The sequence below is a fragment of the Trichosurus vulpecula genome, chromosome 5, assembly GCF_011100635.1.
Source record: "Trichosurus vulpecula isolate mTriVul1 chromosome 5, mTriVul1.pri, whole genome shotgun sequence".
NCBI classification, from domain to species: Eukaryota; Metazoa; Chordata; class Mammalia; order Diprotodontia; family Phalangeridae; genus Trichosurus; species Trichosurus vulpecula.
In genome coordinates this window covers 203,561,627-203,580,831 of record NC_050577.1, presented here as the reverse complement: position 1 = coordinate 203,580,831, position 19,205 = coordinate 203,561,627, and the positions used below count along the sequence as shown (strand labels likewise).

Below are 19,205 nucleotides of genomic sequence, written 5' to 3'. Positions count from 1 at the left end.
AAAAGAGAGAACAACCCATTGGGAATGCAAGTAGCGACTGGCAGCAACCAGTATAATGTATGCCAACATGGTGATAGGGCAAGAACATTCTATCCTGGGATGCCAGCAAGGGCCACAAGAAGCCAGTGCTCTGTACCACAAAGATCCAGGGTGGTCCTCAGCCAGAAAAGTGAGAGTCAGTTCAAGAACTCTCAGGGCACAGGGCAAGACACAGTAAAACCAGCCACCCTATCCAAAACGCAACAGGAGATGGAAACACAAAGCCCCAATTCAAGAACTAAAGCTGGAGATAAATAAATCAAACACCAACTACACTCAAAAATTGCTAATCTTAACATCATAACAACTGCAAGCTTAGACTCAAAAGAAAAAAAATGTATTTTCCACAACAAAAATTAATTTTCCTACATGAATACCTGGAAGAAATGTGGCAAGAGATCTTTTTAAATATAGTAAAAGCTCTGGAGGAAATAACTGGTAGATTATGTAGCTTAGAAAGTGGGTAGGGCTTATACTCAGGAAATGGAATCTCTGAAAGCAAGATTAGACAAAACAGAAATGAATGACACCATGAGACAGTAAGAAATATAATAATAAAACCAAAGACTTTAAAAAATAGAAGAAATTATAAGATATCTAATATGAAAGAAATTAGTGCACTCCCTAAAAACCATGATTTTTTAAAAATCCTGGACAACATATTTCAAGAAATTATAAACGAAAAAGCTCCAAATGAAGAAGAAGAAGAAGAAGAAGAAATCTGCTAATATTATCTCCTAAAAGGAATTGCAAAAGGAAAAGTTCCAGGAGTGCTATTGCCAATATCCAGAGCTTACATATCAAAAACTAAAATACTGAAAACATCCAAAAAGAAGCAATTCAGTTACCAAGGAATTACAGTCAGGAATACACAGAACCTGGAAGCTTGTCCTAAAATAAGAGATCTTGGAATACAGTATTTTTAAAAAGGCAGAGGCTTACAACCAAGTATAACTTACACTGAAAAGTTCAGCATAGTCCTTCAAGGGAAAAAACATACCTTTAAATGAACAGAAGACATTCTAGAATTTCTGATGAAAAGACAAGTAGGAACTCAGAAATACAAATGCCAAAGTTCAAAGAAACCTAGAAAGGTAAATTTATTTCAGCAACTAGAAGAACTATATAATGATGTAGTACTAACACTCCAATAGAAGTTTCCCTTCAGAATCTTCATGTCTTCAAAAGTCACAAGGGGTTAATTTAAATAAGAAAAACAGAGGTTCTACGAGTATTCTGAATATATTAAGAACGGGAAAAGAAAAGGTAAAATGAGGAATACGCTAGCATGAAAAAGAAGAAGACATGGTAAGGGGTTGTAACTTGCTCTCATAACTAGGGTGTGTGAGAAGAATATACAAAGAGAAATGGGTAGGTGGAGAGGAAAGCAGAAGAACCTCATACTTATGAGAAATGAACAAAAGGGCTATTGAACTAATAAATAAAATTAGCTGATTTTATGAATAAGACAAATAAACCATTGGTTATTTGATTGAAAAAAGGAAGAAAATAAAATTACCAATATCAAAAATGAAAAGGGTGAATTCACCACCAATGAAGAGGAAATTAAAGCAATTATTAGGAGCTATTTTGCCCAATTATATGCCAACAAATCTGAAAAGCTAAATAAAATGGATGAATATCTACAAAAATATAAATTTCCCAGATAAACAGATAAGGAAATAGAATACTTAAATAACTTTACCTTAGGAAAAGAAATTGAACAAGTCACCAGTGAACTCCTTAAGAAAAAATCCTCAGGGCCAGATGCATTTGCAAATGAATTCTACTAAACATTTAAAGAAAATTAATTCTAATGCAATACAAAATAGTTGGAAAAATAAGCAGATAAGGAGTTCTACCAAACTCCCTTTATGACATAAATATGGTGCTGATACCTAAGCCAAGAAGAGCCAAAACACTGAAAGAAAACTAAAGACCAATTTCCCTAATGAATACTGAGGCAAAATTTTTAAGCAAAATACTAGCAAGCAGATTACAGCAATACATCACCAGGATCATATACTATGACCATGTGGGATTAATATCAAAAATATAAGGCTAGTTCAGTATTAGGAAAATTATCAGCAAAACTAACATATCAATAACAAAACTGGCAGAAATTATGATTCTTTCAATAGATACAGAAAAAGCTTTTGATAAAATACAGTACCTGTTACTATCAAAAATACTAGAGAGCACAGGAATAAAAGTAGCTTTCCTTAAAATGATAAGTAGTATCTATCTAAAACCATCAGCAGCCATCTCTAATGGGGATAAGCTGGAAGCCTTCCCATTAAGATCACTGGTGAATCAAGGATGCCCATTATCACCACTGTTATTCAATATTGTACTAGAAATGTAAGTTTTAGCTATAAGAGAAGACAAAGAAATTGAAGAAATTAGAGTAGGCAACAAGGAAACAAAACTATCACTTTTTGCAGATGATATGATGGTATATTTATAGAATCCTAGAGAATCAATTATAAAACTACTTAAAATAATTAGGAATATTAGCAAAGTTACAGAATATAAAATAAATCCACATAAATCATCAGTATTTCTATATGTTACCAACAAAGCCCAGTTGATACAGAAAGAGAAATTCCATTTAAAATAACCGTAGACAACATAAAATACTTGGGAGTCTACCTGGCAAGACAAACCCAGGAATTCTATGAATACAATTACAAAACATTTTCACACAAATAAAAGTCAGATCTAAAAAACCGAAAAAATAGGTAAGCCAAGCCAACATAATAAAAATAACGCTTCTACCTAAATTAATTTATTCACTGCCATACTAATCAAACTACCAAAAATTATTTTATAGAAGTAGAAAAAATAATAAAATTCAGGTAGAAGAACAAAAGGTCAAGAACATAAATGGAATTAGTGAAAGGAAAAAAATGTGAAGGAAGGTGGCCTAACCATACCAAATTTCAAACTCTATCATAAAACAGTAATCATCAAAACTATCTGGTGCTAGTTAAGAAATAGAGTGGTGGATCAGTGGTATAGATTAAGTACACAAGATAGTAGCAAATAACCATAGTAATCTAGTGTTTGATAAACCTAACTCACTATTTGACAAAAACTAATGGGAAAACGAGAAAACACTATAGCAGAAACAACACACAGACCAGAGGTTCCCACACCTATTTGGGCTACTGCCCCCTTTTCAGAAAAAAAATTACTCAGCACCCCCTGGAAATCTACTTTCTTTAACCCTTTAGCAGTTTTCTTGTATTTGCATCATTTCAAAAAAAAATAATAATTTTTAAGTGATGTCTTAAATTTGGTAATTTATTGCAAATTTGTGGGGTTTTTCTCTACATTGAAATTTTGATGACACAATATTGTGTCATGTAACCATATAGCAGGCCTGCACAACATATGGCCTGCCAAAGGATTTCAGACAGCCTGTAAAAAATGTAGAGGGTGTAAAACAGGCCTGCACAAAATATGGCCCGTGAGCCGACTGCAGACTGCCAAAGGATTTCGGGAAGCCCACAAAAAATGTGGAGGAAGTAAAACAGGCCTGCTATATAGGTATTTTAAACAAAAAATGTAGAGGAGGTCAAACAGGCCTGCCGTATGGTATCATATTGTAAACAAGTCATTACACACACATATTCCTGCCAATGCACGCTGAACCGCCTGACATGAAACACACTTGCCTGCCAACACTTGCTTGTTAAGACTTGTCCGCAGACTTGACCATCAATGGGTTATAACTTACATTTTGTGTGTTTATTTGGAAAATAATATAATCACTATGATTTTAACTCTGTTATACAACAGATGAAATATGTATAAACAGTTTTTCAAAATTTTCTTATCTTCTCTTCTTCCCTTATGCTTGCAACATCCCCTTATTTTTATTCAACACTCTCAATTGCACCCAAGGCTACTACCACTGCCTTGGACTGTTCCAGTGCCCCTCCTGGGGTGGTATCGTCCACTTTGGGAACCTCTGGATAGACCAACATCTTACATCATATACCAAGATGAGGGCAAAATAAGAAGAAGGAATAGTTTACCCGTCAGACTTACGGAGAAGGTAAGAATTTATGACCAACCAATAGACAGAGAACATTACGAAATATAAAATGGATAATTTTGATTATATTATTGCACAAGTAAAACCAATGGCAACCAAGATTAAAAGGAAAGGAGAAAACTGGGAAACAAGTTTCACAGCAAGAGTCTCTGATAAAAGAAGTGTCTCAAATATATGGAGAACTGAGTCAAATTTATAAGAATATAGGTAATTCCCCAATTGAAAGTCAAAGGATATGAACAGGCAACTTTCAAATTAAGAAATCAAAGCTATCTACAATCATATTTTAAAATGCTCTTAAATAACTATTGATTAGAGAAATGCATATTTAAACAATTCTGAGGTACCAATTCACACCTTCAGATTAGCTAACAAAAGAAAAGAAAAGAAAAATGATAAATGTTGGAGGGGATGTGGGAAAATTGGGACACTAATGCACTGTTGATGGAGTTATAAACTAATCTAACCATTCTGGAGAGCAATTTGGAACTATTCCCAAAGGACCATCAAATTGTGCATATCCTTTGATCCAGGTCTATATCCCAAAGACATCAAAAAAATAAAATAAAGGGAAAATTCGGACCTATTGTACAAAAATATTTACAGCAGCTCTTTTTGCAGGGGCTAAGAATTGGAAATCAAAGGGATGCCCCTCAATTGGGGGATTGGCTAAACAAGTTGTGGTATATGATTGTGATGGAATACTACTGTTCTATAACAAATGACAAGCAGGATAATTTCAGAAAAACCTGGAAAGACTTACATGAACTAATGCAAAGTGAAGTGAATAGAACCAGAACACTGTACACAGTAACAGCAATATAATATGATGATCAACTATGAATGACTTAGCTATACTCAGCAACACAATGATCCATGACAATTCCAAAGGACTTATGATAAAAATGCTATACACCTCCAGATAAAGAACTGATAGAGCTGGAATGCAGATCAAAGCATACTTTTTTTAAACTTTTTTTTTTTTGGTGGAGGTCAAGGACTCAGCACCCAGCTCAGTCTGTGTCCAGGGCAGGAAGCTCAAATCAAAGGAGACCCTTGATCTGTTTCTCTGAACCTGCAAAGCCTTCCAGCTAGCTGTCAGGAGCTGAAGCCAGCAGAAGCCTACAGAAGCTCCAATCAGGGGCAAGACTACACTTACATTCCTCAGACCCCAAATCCATCACTTTTTACAAAGCCTGATGCTCGGACCAGAAGGTTAGCAATCAAACTTCTCTCAAGATCAGATTATTTTAGGCACACTGAAAGTTTGCAATTACCTAGCCTGAACTGTGACTGAGTTCCTTCAAAAACACAGCATTCAACATACAGAGAAAACAGCAGCCAAGACCCTAGAGAAGGGGCAGGTAGGTGGCGCAGTGAGTACAGCACCGGCCCTGAAGTCAGGAGGACCTGAGTTCAAACCCAGCCTCAAACACTTGACACACACTTACTAGCTGTGTGACCTTGGGCAAGTCACTTAACCCCATTTGTCCTGCCTTCCCCCCCTGCAAAAAAAAAAAAGACCCTAGAGAACACAGAACAAAACCAAACAAGTCCCTGAAAGAAATCCCCAATTCAGGAAATGTCTGAAAAAAATGGGCAAGTTTAAAAAAAACCTTATTTTTCAGGTGTCAATGTCCTGAGGGAAAGATCTTATTTGTCTCAGCCACTTATAACTCCAAATTTGGGGTTGGGGAGAAAGGAGGAGCCTTGATTTTATTTGTACTGGAAGGTCCCAGGGAAGAACTTCTACCAATAAAGACTGGAACCTTCTTTACAACTTGTAGCCTTAGAGAGAGCTGCTCAGGGACACAACTGATTCGTCCAGGGCCATATGTTACTTTATGTGAAAGGCAGGATTTGAACCCAGGTCTTTCTAAAGCCACCTCATGCTGATTCTTGCGCCCAACTGACTCTAAAAATATTACAGCCAAAAGCTTATGAAGAGGTTAAAGAAAAGAGTTGACTTGGTACAACAGGGGAAAAAAAATGCCAAACCTGGAATTTGGAGACAGTTTAGCTCAAATTCCCCTTCCAACAATTACTATCTGAATGACCCCAAGGAAATCAACTAACCTTTCTAAGCCTTACTTTCTTCACATGTAAAATGGGGACAGTCATACCTGCAGTACCAACCCCCACAGGATTGCTGAAAGAATTTAACAAGATAATGCAAATAATCAATTTTTAAAAAACAAACAGTATTTGGCATAAAAATATAAATTTCTTTTATCCACATTTTGAATTATAAGAAAAAAAAAGTCCTAAGTATTAAGTATCACCTGTTTAGAAGTTACTTTAATTTCCATGTTTCATTAAGATGTAGAAATGACCTTGAAGTCTTAATGGCTACAACAGCACAAAACAAGCTCTTGTTAGACCTCAAACAATTTGGAAATGCTTCAAGTATGGGCCCAGAGACAACCTAATCACTATATTTCATAAAACAGTACAAGAAAATTGCCCAAAACAATCAAAAAGCAAGCAACGTTCTACAAATAGGATTCCGAAACACAATCCTGCCACCCAGAGAAACTCAAAATTCCATTTACTCAAGCCTATCAAACTTCAAAATAAGCTATAAGAAAGAAATCATTTATCAAAAAATATCAGGGCATCACCAGATTTTTTCATAAAAACCAAATGTGAACAAAGATAAAGTAATTTTACATACATAAAATGTTTAAAAGATGATTCTCAATCCCAAAATCTGTCCCTCATAAAATTTCAGTCTTACACTTGGGTTCAAAGAGTGAGTTACATTTTTTGAAAACTTAAGACATGTTTTTAAACAATACCTCAACTATAATTACCTCAAAGATAATGACAACACTATCAATCATATTGTGTATCGGAATTTAAAGGACATGGTCAAAAAGTATTTAAGGAAAAATTCAAAGGCTGGAAAACCACATTAACAAGAGAGAAAATTAGAATATTAACATTTGTCCGGGTCCAGCCTGATGCTCAACTCCTATAATCCCTACTACTACTATGAAGGCTGACCCTAGTGGATGCTAGAGAACTCCAGAGTCCTGAACTGCAATGCAATGCCCTAAGTCTGACACCAGGCTGCCTAGGAAGCAACCAACTCTTTCAGGTCAGCAATGGAACAAGTCAGAGCTTGTATTCCACTAAACTTTCAAGTCCTTTAAACATCCAATGGTTATGCATGTATGAGTTACTTTCTGAACACAAGCGTAAGACTAGAAATTTAGCACTATTCAATGTTCCTAACTCTGTCATTCAAAAAATGTAGGTTAGAACAACAGACCAAACCTAATCAATTAAATGAATCATTATGATGAGGTATTTACAATGAGGTAGGACTGCAATGTAGTTCATCTAAGAAAGTACTAATTGTCATAACTAATATTAAAAAAGGATAAATCAATGGAACCAAGTCACAACTTAAAATCATATATATACAAGAGTCCTGTTTGATAAGTTCAAAACATTAGAGCATTAGAGAAAATAATCATAAAAACTGAATAGCAGACTGATTTTTTCAAATTAGTTTAGCTCTAAATATTAGATCACGTACTGAAATAAAATCTGTTTCAATGATCTAAATATTACCAAAAACACAAAATAGAAGAAAAATAAATACTACATTTCAATTGTGGAGAACAGAAAATACTATCTATCAAACAAATGGAATAAATTACTAGAAACCAAATAGACAGGTTTGACTGTATAAAAATAAATTTGTATAGCAAAAAAGCAATGCATTCATTATTTGAAGCTAAGTTAAAATGAATTTTTTTTAACTAATGTATGAGGACTTTCAGCCAAGATAACTGTCTGAATAGAGATGGACCACTCAGCTCCCACATACCTACTCCAGCAAAAATCTGAAATTTGCACCAGACAACATAATGATTAAGAAATCCAATGGGAAACTAAAGTAAATAATTCCTTTGACTCCCGAAGTACACAAAAAGTGAACCCGAAACTCAAAGGCAACAGAAAAGAGATTGCTGGATACCAGCAGGGGCAAACAAGTCCAATCTCCCAGAGCAGCCAGTGACAGATCAGAGACAGCTCACAAGGCTGTGTACGCAAGCGGCAAGAATAGAGCCTCCAGAAAAATCCCAAGTAAGTCAGTAAGCCACCCTGGGGAGGTCAGAAAAATCCAGGGAGGATAGATATCACAAAGAAGGTCACAGAGCCTAAGGTCCAGGGATCGTGGAAGCCCCAGGGAGTGGCAGGCAACAAAAGCAAAGTAGCCCTCAGATAAGGGATAGCCCAGGAACTACGGGAACTATGAAGTCTGTAACTCTCTATCCTGAGCTAGCACAGATGGCCCTGAAGATCCAATGTTCTGAACCTCAAAGATCCAGGAGGTCCTAATCTGGGGAGGTCAACAAAAGAACCCAAGGGACCTAAGATGAGATCAAATAGGGCCAACTGTCTCACCAAAAAAAACTTCAGGAAACAAAGAATGACTCAGGAACAACGCCTCAATGTAGGAACTAAACTTGGAGAGATGACTAAATAAAAAGAAAACAAAATAAATTATGACAGATTTCCCAAAACTTCACAGATCTTTACACAACATCAAATGGGTCCTCAATGCTGCTAGGCAATCCTACAATTCTCCTGTCTACTCAGTGGCCCACTCTCCACAGTGGCTCCTCCAAACCTTTTCATCCCTCCTCAAATTTCCCATGGCTTCCCCTCCCCATACTCTCAGCTGAAAATTCTGACTCATATTTTAGAAGAAAAAATTGAGGCCATGTGCTGTGAATTCCCTCTTCCTCAGCTCCTATCACTCAGATGCCTTCTGCTACTTTCTCTTCCTTCACTCTTCTGTCTCCCATGATGAAACGGCCTTACCCCTTACTAAAGCTAACCTTTCTTGTTCAAATGATCCCATACCATTCTGTCTCCTTCAACAGATTGCCCCCTCAGTCACCTACATTCTTTCACTTATTCTCAATCTCTCCAACTCCACTGGCTAAACCTATTTATTGTGCTTCTAACTCTTTGCTGACCTCCGATCTTGCATCTCCAACTACCTTTCAGACATCCTGAACTTAATGTCCAGTTGATGTTCTGCCGTTTCAGTTGTGTTCAACTCTTCATGACCCCAATTGGGGTTTTCTTGGCAAAGATACTGGAGTGGTTGGCTATTTCCTTCTCCAGCTCATTTTTATAGATGAGAAAACTGAGGCAAACAGAGTTAAGTGACTTGCCCAGGGCCACACAGCTATTAAATGTCTTGAGGATGGATGTGAACTCAGGTCTCCCTGACTCCAGTGTTATATCCGCTGTGCTACTTAGCTGCCCTGAATGCCTAGTAGATAATTTCAACATATCTTAATCTTTTTTTTAACAATCTTAAACAATGTCCAGTAGACAACTTAAACACCTTAAACACTTAATTTTAACCATCTTAAACTTTCTTTTCTCCTGAGCCCTTCTCCCCCTCCTACCTTCCCTACTACTGTAGAGGTGAACACTATCCTCACAGTCCCTCAAGGTCCCAACCTAGGAGTCATCCTGGATTCCTCACTATTTTTCATCCCCCATACCAAGCTGCTGCTAAAGCCTGTCAATTTCTCTTTTGCAACATCTCTCCAATACCCCGAGAAATATCATGAAGGTTAAAAACAATAAAACTTGGCAAAATGTTGGATATGAAAGATGAGAAAGTGAGGAGTTGAGGAAGACACCTAGGTCGCAAGCCTGCATGACTGGAAAGATGGGGCTAATAACAGCAACAAGAAAAGTTCATAAAAAGAGGAAGGTTTGGGGAGAAAAAGAGTAAGTTAAGTTTTGGATATGTTGGGTTTAACACGTAGGCAGTTGCAGACAGAGGTTAGGAGGGAGACTAAAGCTGGACTGTACAGAGATGATAACTGAAAGCATGGAAACTGATGAGACCACCAAGGGAAACAGTACAGAGGGAGAAGAGAAGTGAGGAGGGCTCATGACAGAGCCTTAAGGGCCACCAACTTTTAGCAGGAACGACCTGCATAAAGATGTAGCAAAGGAGACCGAGAAGGAGCAATCAAACAGGTAAGAGGAGAACCAGAATTGAGAAGAGTCATGCAAACTAAAAGAGAAAAGGGTATCACAAAGAAGAGGGTAATCCAGAGTGTCAAAGGCTGCAGAGAAGTGGAGGAGAATGAGGATTAAGAAAAGGCCACTGGATTTGGCAATTAAGAGATCGCTGGTAACTTTGGAGAGAGCAGTCATATTATAAACGGTTAAGAAGACAGTGAGAGGAGAGAAAGTGGAGGCATGATAGTTACAAAGAGAGTAAGAAGAAGTGGAGGCACCAATTCCCGATGGCCTTCTGAAGGGGTTTAGCCTCCAAGTGCAGGAGAGAGATGGGATGGACAGGATGGATGGATCAAGGGGGGAGGGGAGGAGGACTGGAGGATTGAGAAGACACATGAATATCTGTAGGAAGTAGGGAAGCAGCCAAAATACAAGGAGAAACTGAAAATAAAAGAGAGGATGAGGATGATGGAGGGAACAATCTCCTGGATAAGATGAGATGGAACGGGATAACTTGTACAACGAGGGGTTTGCCTTGATAAGGAAAAGGACCACTTCTTCATTTGAGATAGACTAAACGCTGAAATAATGGCAGGAAGGCATCTGAATGATGCTACGATGAGGAGAGGAAAAGGGGTAAATCTGAAAAAGTGATCAAGATAAAACAGTTTCATACATATAATTTTAAAAATTGGTAAAAGCTTGAATTACAAACCAAGTATAAATTTGAAAGCTTCCTTTTTTTACAAGAAGAAAAATAAGTCATCATAATATAATTTACTAACTTGGAGGGGAGGGGGATATCAAACCAAGAATCTGCAAATTTGAAAGTTTCTCACAGCAACATTGCCTAGCCTCAGCAGTTGTCTTTAAACAGCAATTTTTTTTCAAGGGCATAATAAATTGTTCTGACATTACATTATCACGTATTGTGGCACATATATAAAGCAACAATAAATGACATGCATAATCATGACCCAGTACACTGAAGGATCTTGAAAAGATTTCCTGAATCAATGACAAAATAATATATACTACAGCCTTGACATTAAGTCTCATATTCTAATTCTTTAGAAACTGATAATGCATCTATGGTATAGGTATAGATGCATATGAGTGCATATATATATATACAGTGTGTCTCAAAAGTCTTAGTGCAGGTTGCACTTAAATTTCAGAAGTTTAAATACCACAAACTTCCCAAAAAATGAGGGGTTATTTTAAATATTTTAATTTTGATGTTTCTTATTAAAATTAAACATAACTATAGTCTCGTGCTAAGGTAGCTAAGCGGTGGTGTAGCGAATAGGATCTTTGCCAAAAAAAAACAAAAAAAAAAAAACTCAAATGGGGTCAAGACTCAGCCATGACTGAAACAACTGAACAATGAAAAGTCCTGTTCTATACACATTACTCTAGTCAATTTTCAAACTTTGCAAAAACCTTCATTGGTTGCTGTCACTAAAAGGATTGCATTTGTAATCTTAATCTTAAGATCTTGGCTTTAAGAGTGGAAAAAACAAAAAATTAAAATAATTAAAACTTAAATGCATTATTCAAATTTCACAAAACCAAACAAATGTAAAAGATTTAAATAATTAAACTTTCAAATGATGTTCTTTCTAAGTTTACAGCATTTATACTTTTAAGTTATTAAAGCTCAAAATTGTACTAAAACTTTTGGGAAACTGTATATGGAGATACACCAGAAGATAGATAGGATTTATAGACAGATAGAAAGGAAGGAGAAAGGATAGAAGGGGATGAGGGGAGGAGGAGAGAGGGACAGAAGGAGAGGGAGAAAGGGAAGGAGAAAGAGAGAAAGAAAGGAGGGAAGAAAGAAAGAAAGAAAGAAGGAAAGAAAGGAAGAGAAAAAAGGAAAGAAAAAGGAAGGAAGGAAGGAAGGAAGGAAGGAAGGAAGGAAGGAAGGAAGGAAGGAAGGAAGGAAGGAAGGAAGGAAGGAAGGAAAATAAAGAGAAAGAAAGAAGAAAATAAATGTGTATATGTATTAGAGAAACAGGGGGTTCTAGTTATATACACATAGAAGGCCTATTCTGATGCTTCACTGTGGTGTGGAGGTATCTCTGGACTCTCCAAGGCTATGCTAGTCAAACATAAATTCTGGCAGGTTCTCTACCATGCTGGAAAAGTGTCAAGTATAGCCCCAGAAACAGATTGAATCTCTTTTCAAGGACCAGCCTAGCTAATCATGGAGAGGTATCACCAGTAGATTAGTAAAGCACCTGGTGAGAAAGCTTTTTTTGACCATGGCATTCTAGAAAACAGGGGAAAACAAAAATGTCTCTTAATCCACAGCCTCCCTACACTTCTGCAGTGAAAGTAACATTGAAAGCAAGGGGTAAAGACGATACTAAGAAACACACAAATTGCAGACCAGCAACAAGCTTTCATTTGATTGTTGGTACTTACAATCTTTGTTCACTTACCAAGAAGTAAACATATTTCTGGAAGTTCAGAATCAAACCAATCTTGATGTTGTTGTTATAAATGAATCTACAAGAAAGAAAGAAGTTATAACTAAATGGAAGGCTGACTTACAGATATTCCTTGGAGAAGCAAAGAAAGGAGTTGGCACAGTGGAATTTATCAAAAGATCAAAAGCAATAAGAAATCTTATTTTACTGGATATGTGGCCTTCATATATTGTAGTACAAATGATAAATGTTTGCAAAAAGACCATAAAAATAATTGCAGCTTACATGCTAACATCAATGGCTGAGGATGAAGAGACAGAGAAATTCTATGAAGAATTTAAAAATCAAATCAATATACACCCTATTCCTTAGCAACTTCAATGCAAAGGTAGAAAATGGTGAGGATGGAGAGAAAGATGTGGAAAGCTATGATTCAGAAGAAAGAAATAAAGAGTGCCCAGAAATTTATAGACTGATTATATTTATCAGAAGCCTCATGCTCCTATATCATGAATACTTTCTTCAAAAATAGAACTGGTAAGCATTGGACATGGTGATCACCAAAAAAGGTCACAAAGAATGAAAATGACTACATTTTAACTGATAAGAAGACTTATTATGGACTGGGAAGTTATCCATGAGTCAGATGTCTCTGTACCACTGAACCATCAACTTGTGAGAGCTAAGACCATAATTTATAATAAAAGAGAAGAAAAAATGAGAAAAAGTTATGGCATACAATTAAGAAGATTTAACCCAGAATTAAACAAGCTAGTAAAAATAAAAAATGGAAGATGAACAACAGAAATTCTATTAGCAGTCATAGCCTATGATAATTTCATTCAGTTAAACCAATGTAAATTAATTGCTAAATCAAAGAGACCAAAAGAGCCTTAGTCAGCAAATATTTGATGATTTACTTGCCAAATGGAGATGGCTGCCAAAAACCCATCTGTAAAATCTTACAATAAAGGATGATGAACAATTATGAACAGTAGTCATCTCATAAAGCAGAGATAAGTAATGGGGTCAAATCAGTCTAAAGAAAGTTTGGCAAAATACACAACTAGAAAAAATTATCCTATGGGTATTCCAGGATGAAAACAAAACAAACATAGAAAAATAGAAAAGATTTACAAAAATTATTATAACAAACTTTTTTTTGTCACCAAGGAACCACCACACTCAGAGAGAAAGTAGAAATGGCACCAACGGGGAAAAAAAAAAGGGGAAAGGCAACTGGATTGCAATAAGTATATAGTGAGATGTGTGATGAAATTAATACAATTATGAGGACAATGAGGTACCAATTTACAAAATAGGTAAAGAAGGGGAAGATACCAAAGGTGTAGAAAAAATTTCAGACCTTACTCTCACAATATTTAAGAGATACCAAGGAAAGCCTAAAACATGATCTGCTTCATTTAAAGGCATTTCCAAATCAGTAAGATGGCTTTTGAGTTCTTTAGAGTATACTTTATGACTTTTTAGTAACCAAAATCATTAAACACCTTATCAGCATAACACATCCCACTGTGTTTACAGACATACAATACACACACACATAGCAACACCTTTAACAGCTTCAAATAGTATGCCATAAAGCAGAAACATCTATGTTAGTATTTGTCCAGATCTGCAATTGTATTAGTGTCAGGAACTCCAAGGGAAGAAACTCCCTCTACCAACACAGATAAGCAACTTTCGCATCTTATCATCTTTAAAAAGTTGTCTACAAAGAATGAGTATGGTTTGAGAAAACTCAGCTGTTGCTATGAGAACTTTCCATTTTATTTTAGGTGTACAGAGTTAATAGGGTCAGCCTGCCAGGAACCATGTATTAAGCTCCTACTATGTTCTCAGGCACTGTGCTCAACTCTAGGAATACAAAGAAAGGTAAGAGATAGTCCCTGCTCTTATGAGCTGACAATCCAATGGGGGACATAAAACGCAAATAACTATACACAAACAAGCTATATACAGGCTCATGAAAGGCTTGCTGTAGAAGGTGGGATTTTAGCTGGAACTTGAAGGAAGCCATGGGACACAGATGAGGATGGCCATGCATTTGTGACACCCAGTGAAACAGAGTAGGCAGATAAGTGTCTTTTTCAAGGAGGCCAGTGTCACTAATGCGTTAAATGTAGAGGAGGTATGAGGTGTTAGAAGACGAGAAAGACAGGAAGCAGGGTATGAAAGGTTTTGAATCAAGCAAGACGATTTTATATATTTAAATTTTTTTATATTTATAGTAGGGAATGGTAAAAAGGAATGGAACTATGATCTCATTGATTTAGGGAACTCCGGGACTTAGAAACTCCCTCTACCAAGGCAGGTAAATCTCTGCAACTTTTAGTCTTAAAGAGACCTGCCTAGAACACTGATAAATTAAGTGAATTGCCCAAGGTCATGTCAGAGGCAGGACTTGACTTCAGGACTTTCTGGCTTCATAAATCTAGTTCTCCACTGTCTCTCAGTAGCAGCGTTAAAAATGAATGAAAAGATTGACATCTTATCTGTGATTCCACTAAGTAACAGAAAAAACACCTTAATATCTACATAAGAAAGTCATAATGAGCATCAAGTAGCACTGTGGGAAAAGCAAGATACACAATTTCCTTCAGTCATAAGGCATTCAACAGAAATAAGTGGCCTTCATCTTCTGCCTACCTCATACTTAAAATGTGAATCAAAATGTCAAGCTTCTCAAGGGCAAGTAATCTTTCAGGGGATTGGGGTTTTTTTTCTTTGTATCCCAAGAACCTAGGACATCACAGGCATTTAATGTTTCTTGAATTGAAAAATAAAGATGCTGTCCTACTAACAGGCTTGCAAATATCATTCTATTAGCACAATTTTAGAAAATTTCATGTAACAACTTATTTCATATCTTGTTTGTGTCTACCCTCACTATTCAGCGCAAAAATTTTCAAAACTCTAAACTAGATATATAAATTTTAATTTTCCTGCTAGCTCAAAAATAAAAACAAGTCATTGTATAAATCCATCTTATACCTGATTTTCCTAAAAATGGTTAAACATTTTCTTTATATTCACAATTGGAATCACACTTTGTCTTAGTTAATACTTATTACATCCTCTCATTTCCAACCAATTTGTGCTATAAGCAATCTTCTTATTTATAAGACAGAAAGGACAGCGAATTACACCTATTTTACTGGAACTGACAGATGCTTTTTCTAAAAGTACTTCTCTGATTATTTTGGTAGGAGTGACTTATTTTCCAAAGTCAGATAAATCTAGCAGAAAAGATTCTCTACATTTCTTTTGGGAGCTGTTTCTTATCCTGTGTAAGAGAGCTACTGGAAGAAACATCAGTCACACCTACTTCCATCCACTAATAGGTGGTAGTAGGTAAGATCAATTCATTGTGAATTCTAAATAGAAAGGAAGCAAATTTAAGGCAGTAAAGTTTAATTTACCGTGCTAACAATAAGTTTAAAACAAAAATGTAGGTAGTATCTTGGGTAACATCTCCCTATGATGAGATTTTCGCATTTTCCTGGAAAATGGGATTATAAATTTTACTGGAAAATAATGCGCATTGCCTAGCACAGTAAATATAAGAGGTAAATATAAGATCCCAAAAAACTTGGCAGAAATTAAAGGGTCTACTTGGAGAAATACTTTATTTTTAAGCAGATATTTCATTAAATCTGTTAATCACACATAAAGAACCTCATTTTTAAGAAGCTGTCAAACACAAGGTGTCAATCATCTGAAACTATACGGCTGTATTTTTAACCGTTTTCCAAATATCCATCCCTAACGAAACCAGATTTCTGCGAAGAAAGTGGACTACATTCTCCGAAGAGCACAGTAAAAGTGTCACCCAGAAATGCCTGTGTAAGTGATTTAGAATCACTGCTATCAAGGCCTCGCTGCTCTCAGCAGCCCTTCTCTTAAAAGGCCAGGACACCTTATAAACATGCATAGGGGACTCGCGTGGGGCGGGCTTTATATTTGGGTGCAGGGACAGAGGCAGTTGTCACCTCTGGAAAGCAGGTGTGATAAGACCTGGCCCTCCAGGGCAGGGCTCGTGGCTCAGAGTTGAGTCTTCCAACACATGATCTCACCTCGCTTCAGATCCATTCATCACTGCACCTTCCCTCGGAATAATAGCTTATTTTAAAATGCTAGGGGTAGGGGGGTGGGGACAGGGGTCTAGACAAGTATCTTCTTCCACTGCTTCAAAGGCATAGTAAGGAATCCTCCGCCTCCTCAGCAGCTTCATTCATATCCGTCCCCCCCTAAATTCCCCCGAATCAACCCGACCGAACCTCGTGCTTGCCCCCCGCACCATCTCCCCCACCCCCACTCCCACGCCTCCCGCCTCTCATCTCCCCCAGCCCGCGCCCCACCGATGTCCAACCCCGAGCTCCCCAATACCCGCATCCTCCCCGGGTATCCCCCAAAACCTGCCACCTCCGTCTCCGCCCAGTCTCGCGAGCCGATGGGGTGGGGCTGCCCGGCGGGGGAGGGGCGGCGGCCGCGGAGGAAAGGGGGAGGGGAGCGGAGGAGGTGGTCCTCGGCGCCTCACCTTCCAGTCCCACCTCCCTGCCTGGGGGCGCTTCGCCCGGCTGCAGGCTCCGCCCGGGCCGAGACGCTGGAGGCAGCGAGCTCCGCAGGGGCCAGACGCTCCAACGCCGGCCGAGTCGAGCAGGCGCCCACGGTGCCTCCAGTTCCCGGCGGCTGCGGCCGCTGCTGCTGCTGCTGCTGCTGCTGCTCCGGCGGCTACGGCCGCTGCTTCGCCTCCGCCACCACCTCCGAGGCTGCTGTCGCTGTCGCCACCGCCGCCGCCGCCACAACCAGTGCACAGCCCAGGCGCCTGCCTACGTCACCGCGACCCGCCCAGTTCGCCCGGCGGTGAGGCGTAGGGCACCCCTCCCCTCCCAGTCTTCCTCCTCCTTCCACCCCACCTCCGCCCCTCTGCTTCCCCTTCGGCCAACGCGGACCTTCCCAGGTCTCGCTGGAGCTCTTGCTGCCCGCGCGCGCGCACCGGCGGCTCCCTGCCCCTCCCGCCGGCTCCCGGGATCCTTCCAGGGCAAGGAAGGGGGCGGGGCAACTCGGCGACGGAGGCGCGCTCCCGATCAACGGCCCCGCGCCGGGGAACGAGCATGCACGCGCACGACTGCCCTCATCCACCCACGGGCACGCGCACCCTCCCTTTCTCCTCCCCCTCCCTCTCCGTGTCCCCCTCTCCCACCGTCCCTCGTTCACCCACAGATATACAACACACACATCCTCCTTCATCCTCCCATGGACGCACAACACGCGCAGCCCAAGGCCTTCATCCACTTCCCCCCAGGAGAGAGGCTCGAGAGGGAGAGAGCTGTTGGAGGTGAGAGGAGAATGAGGAAAGGGAGTCTGTGCTAGGAACGTGACAAGACCTGGGGGGGTGGGGAGGGGGCGGTGTCCTCCAGCTTTGGTTGGCTCTAGACTTATTCCCTAACACACACTCACACACACACACACGCACACGCACACTCTCTCTCTCTCACACTCACACACTCTCTCTCTCTCTCTGTCTCCTTCCCTATGCACCCGTATGATCCCCAGAGCCCTAGTCTGGCACAGGGGGTCATCCAACACCATGAGGATTGTCAGTCCGGAGGTCGTATGGTGTGGGGAAAGAGCCTTGGATTTGGTGTCCTCGGACCTGAGTTCAGATTCCACAAAGACCCGCGTGGCCAGAGGCAAGGCACTTCAGGGCTCTGGGCCTGGCCTTTAAGATGAGGGGGTTGGACCAGGTGCATTCTTCGGTCCCCTATCTCTGATCGTTCTGTGCCTCTGTCCAACCTTTAATAATCAAGTAAGATTAAATATTATACCCAATCCCCACCCCCGTACATATAGAAAGAGAGGGCTGGACCAGGTGGATTCAGTATCCATCCAACCTTTAATAATCAAGTAAGATGAAATTTATCACACCCCACCCCACCCCCATACACACATATCTCCCTTTGCCCATCCTTCTCTTACGGTTGTGAGGCAGAAAGCAAAAAATATGTCCAGAAAGCCCTAGGAAGTCAGAGAGGGGCCAAGAACAATCCCAGAAAGTGTCTCCAGGCTTGTGTGTTTTTATGGTTTCTATGATGACTCTACCTTGGAGTTTGGATTTATTTCAACGACCATTGTCTGGCCTAGTCTTAATTTTAACTTTTAGCTTTAGCACTTTTAATAAGTCATTGCTCACTGTATGACTACAACCATTGACTTAAACACTGTTTATGATAATATCTGAGGCAGGTGGAAGGAAGGAAAATGTGTTATTGTTGGGAGGCGGCGGGTGCCTCAGTGGATAAGAGCACTGGGCCTGGAGACAGGACAGAACTCAGGTTCAAATCCAGTCAAATCCAGACACACTTCCTGGCTGCGTGACCCTGGGCAAGACAACCTCTGATTGTCTGACAAAATGGATCCACTGGAGAAGGACATGGCAAACCAGTCCAGCGTCTTTGCCAAGGAAACTCCAAATGAGATCACAAAGGGTCAGACATGACCAAACACCAACACACCCCTTTATTTTACAAATTTGTGATAATATCTGAGGCAGATGGAAGGAAAGTGTAATGTAAAATGTGTATGTAAAATAAAAGGGTATGTGTAAAATTTTTGGCAGAGTCTTCCTCTAAACA

The 19,205-nt window shown here is 39.3% G+C and overlaps 2 protein-coding genes across 9 annotated transcripts in view; one reads left to right on the top strand and one right to left on the bottom strand.

Annotated features, from left to right (window-relative positions):
* ERC1 (ELKS/RAB6-interacting/CAST family member 1) overlaps positions 1 to 17,406 on the bottom strand; it is a 404,612-nt gene extending 387,206 nt beyond the window's left edge. For 4 of the 8 annotated variants that reach the window (XM_036761847.1, XM_036761852.1, XM_036761851.1 and 1 more), the window contains exons 1-2: positions 17,108 to 17,406; positions 12,559 to 12,625 (exon numbers count right to left, since the gene is read on the bottom strand). The gene's annotated coding sequence lies outside the window, so the exon portion shown is untranslated. The remainder of the gene's footprint in view (positions 1 to 12,558; positions 12,626 to 17,107) is intronic. The other 4 variants (XM_036761848.1, XM_036761846.1, XM_036761850.1 and 1 more) reach the window with 4 other exon arrangements.
* LOC118851173 lies at positions 1,328 to 18,921 on the top strand. Its single transcript, XM_036760692.1, has 3 exons — positions 1,328 to 1,347; positions 16,917 to 17,908; positions 18,127 to 18,921. The coding sequence occupies exons 1-3, from the start codon at positions 1,328 to 1,330 to the stop codon at positions 18,132 to 18,134; spliced, it is 1,020 nt and encodes a 339-aa protein (XP_036616587.1). The 3' UTR covers positions 18,135 to 18,921.
* Positions 18,922 to 19,205: the final 284 nt, after the last annotated feature.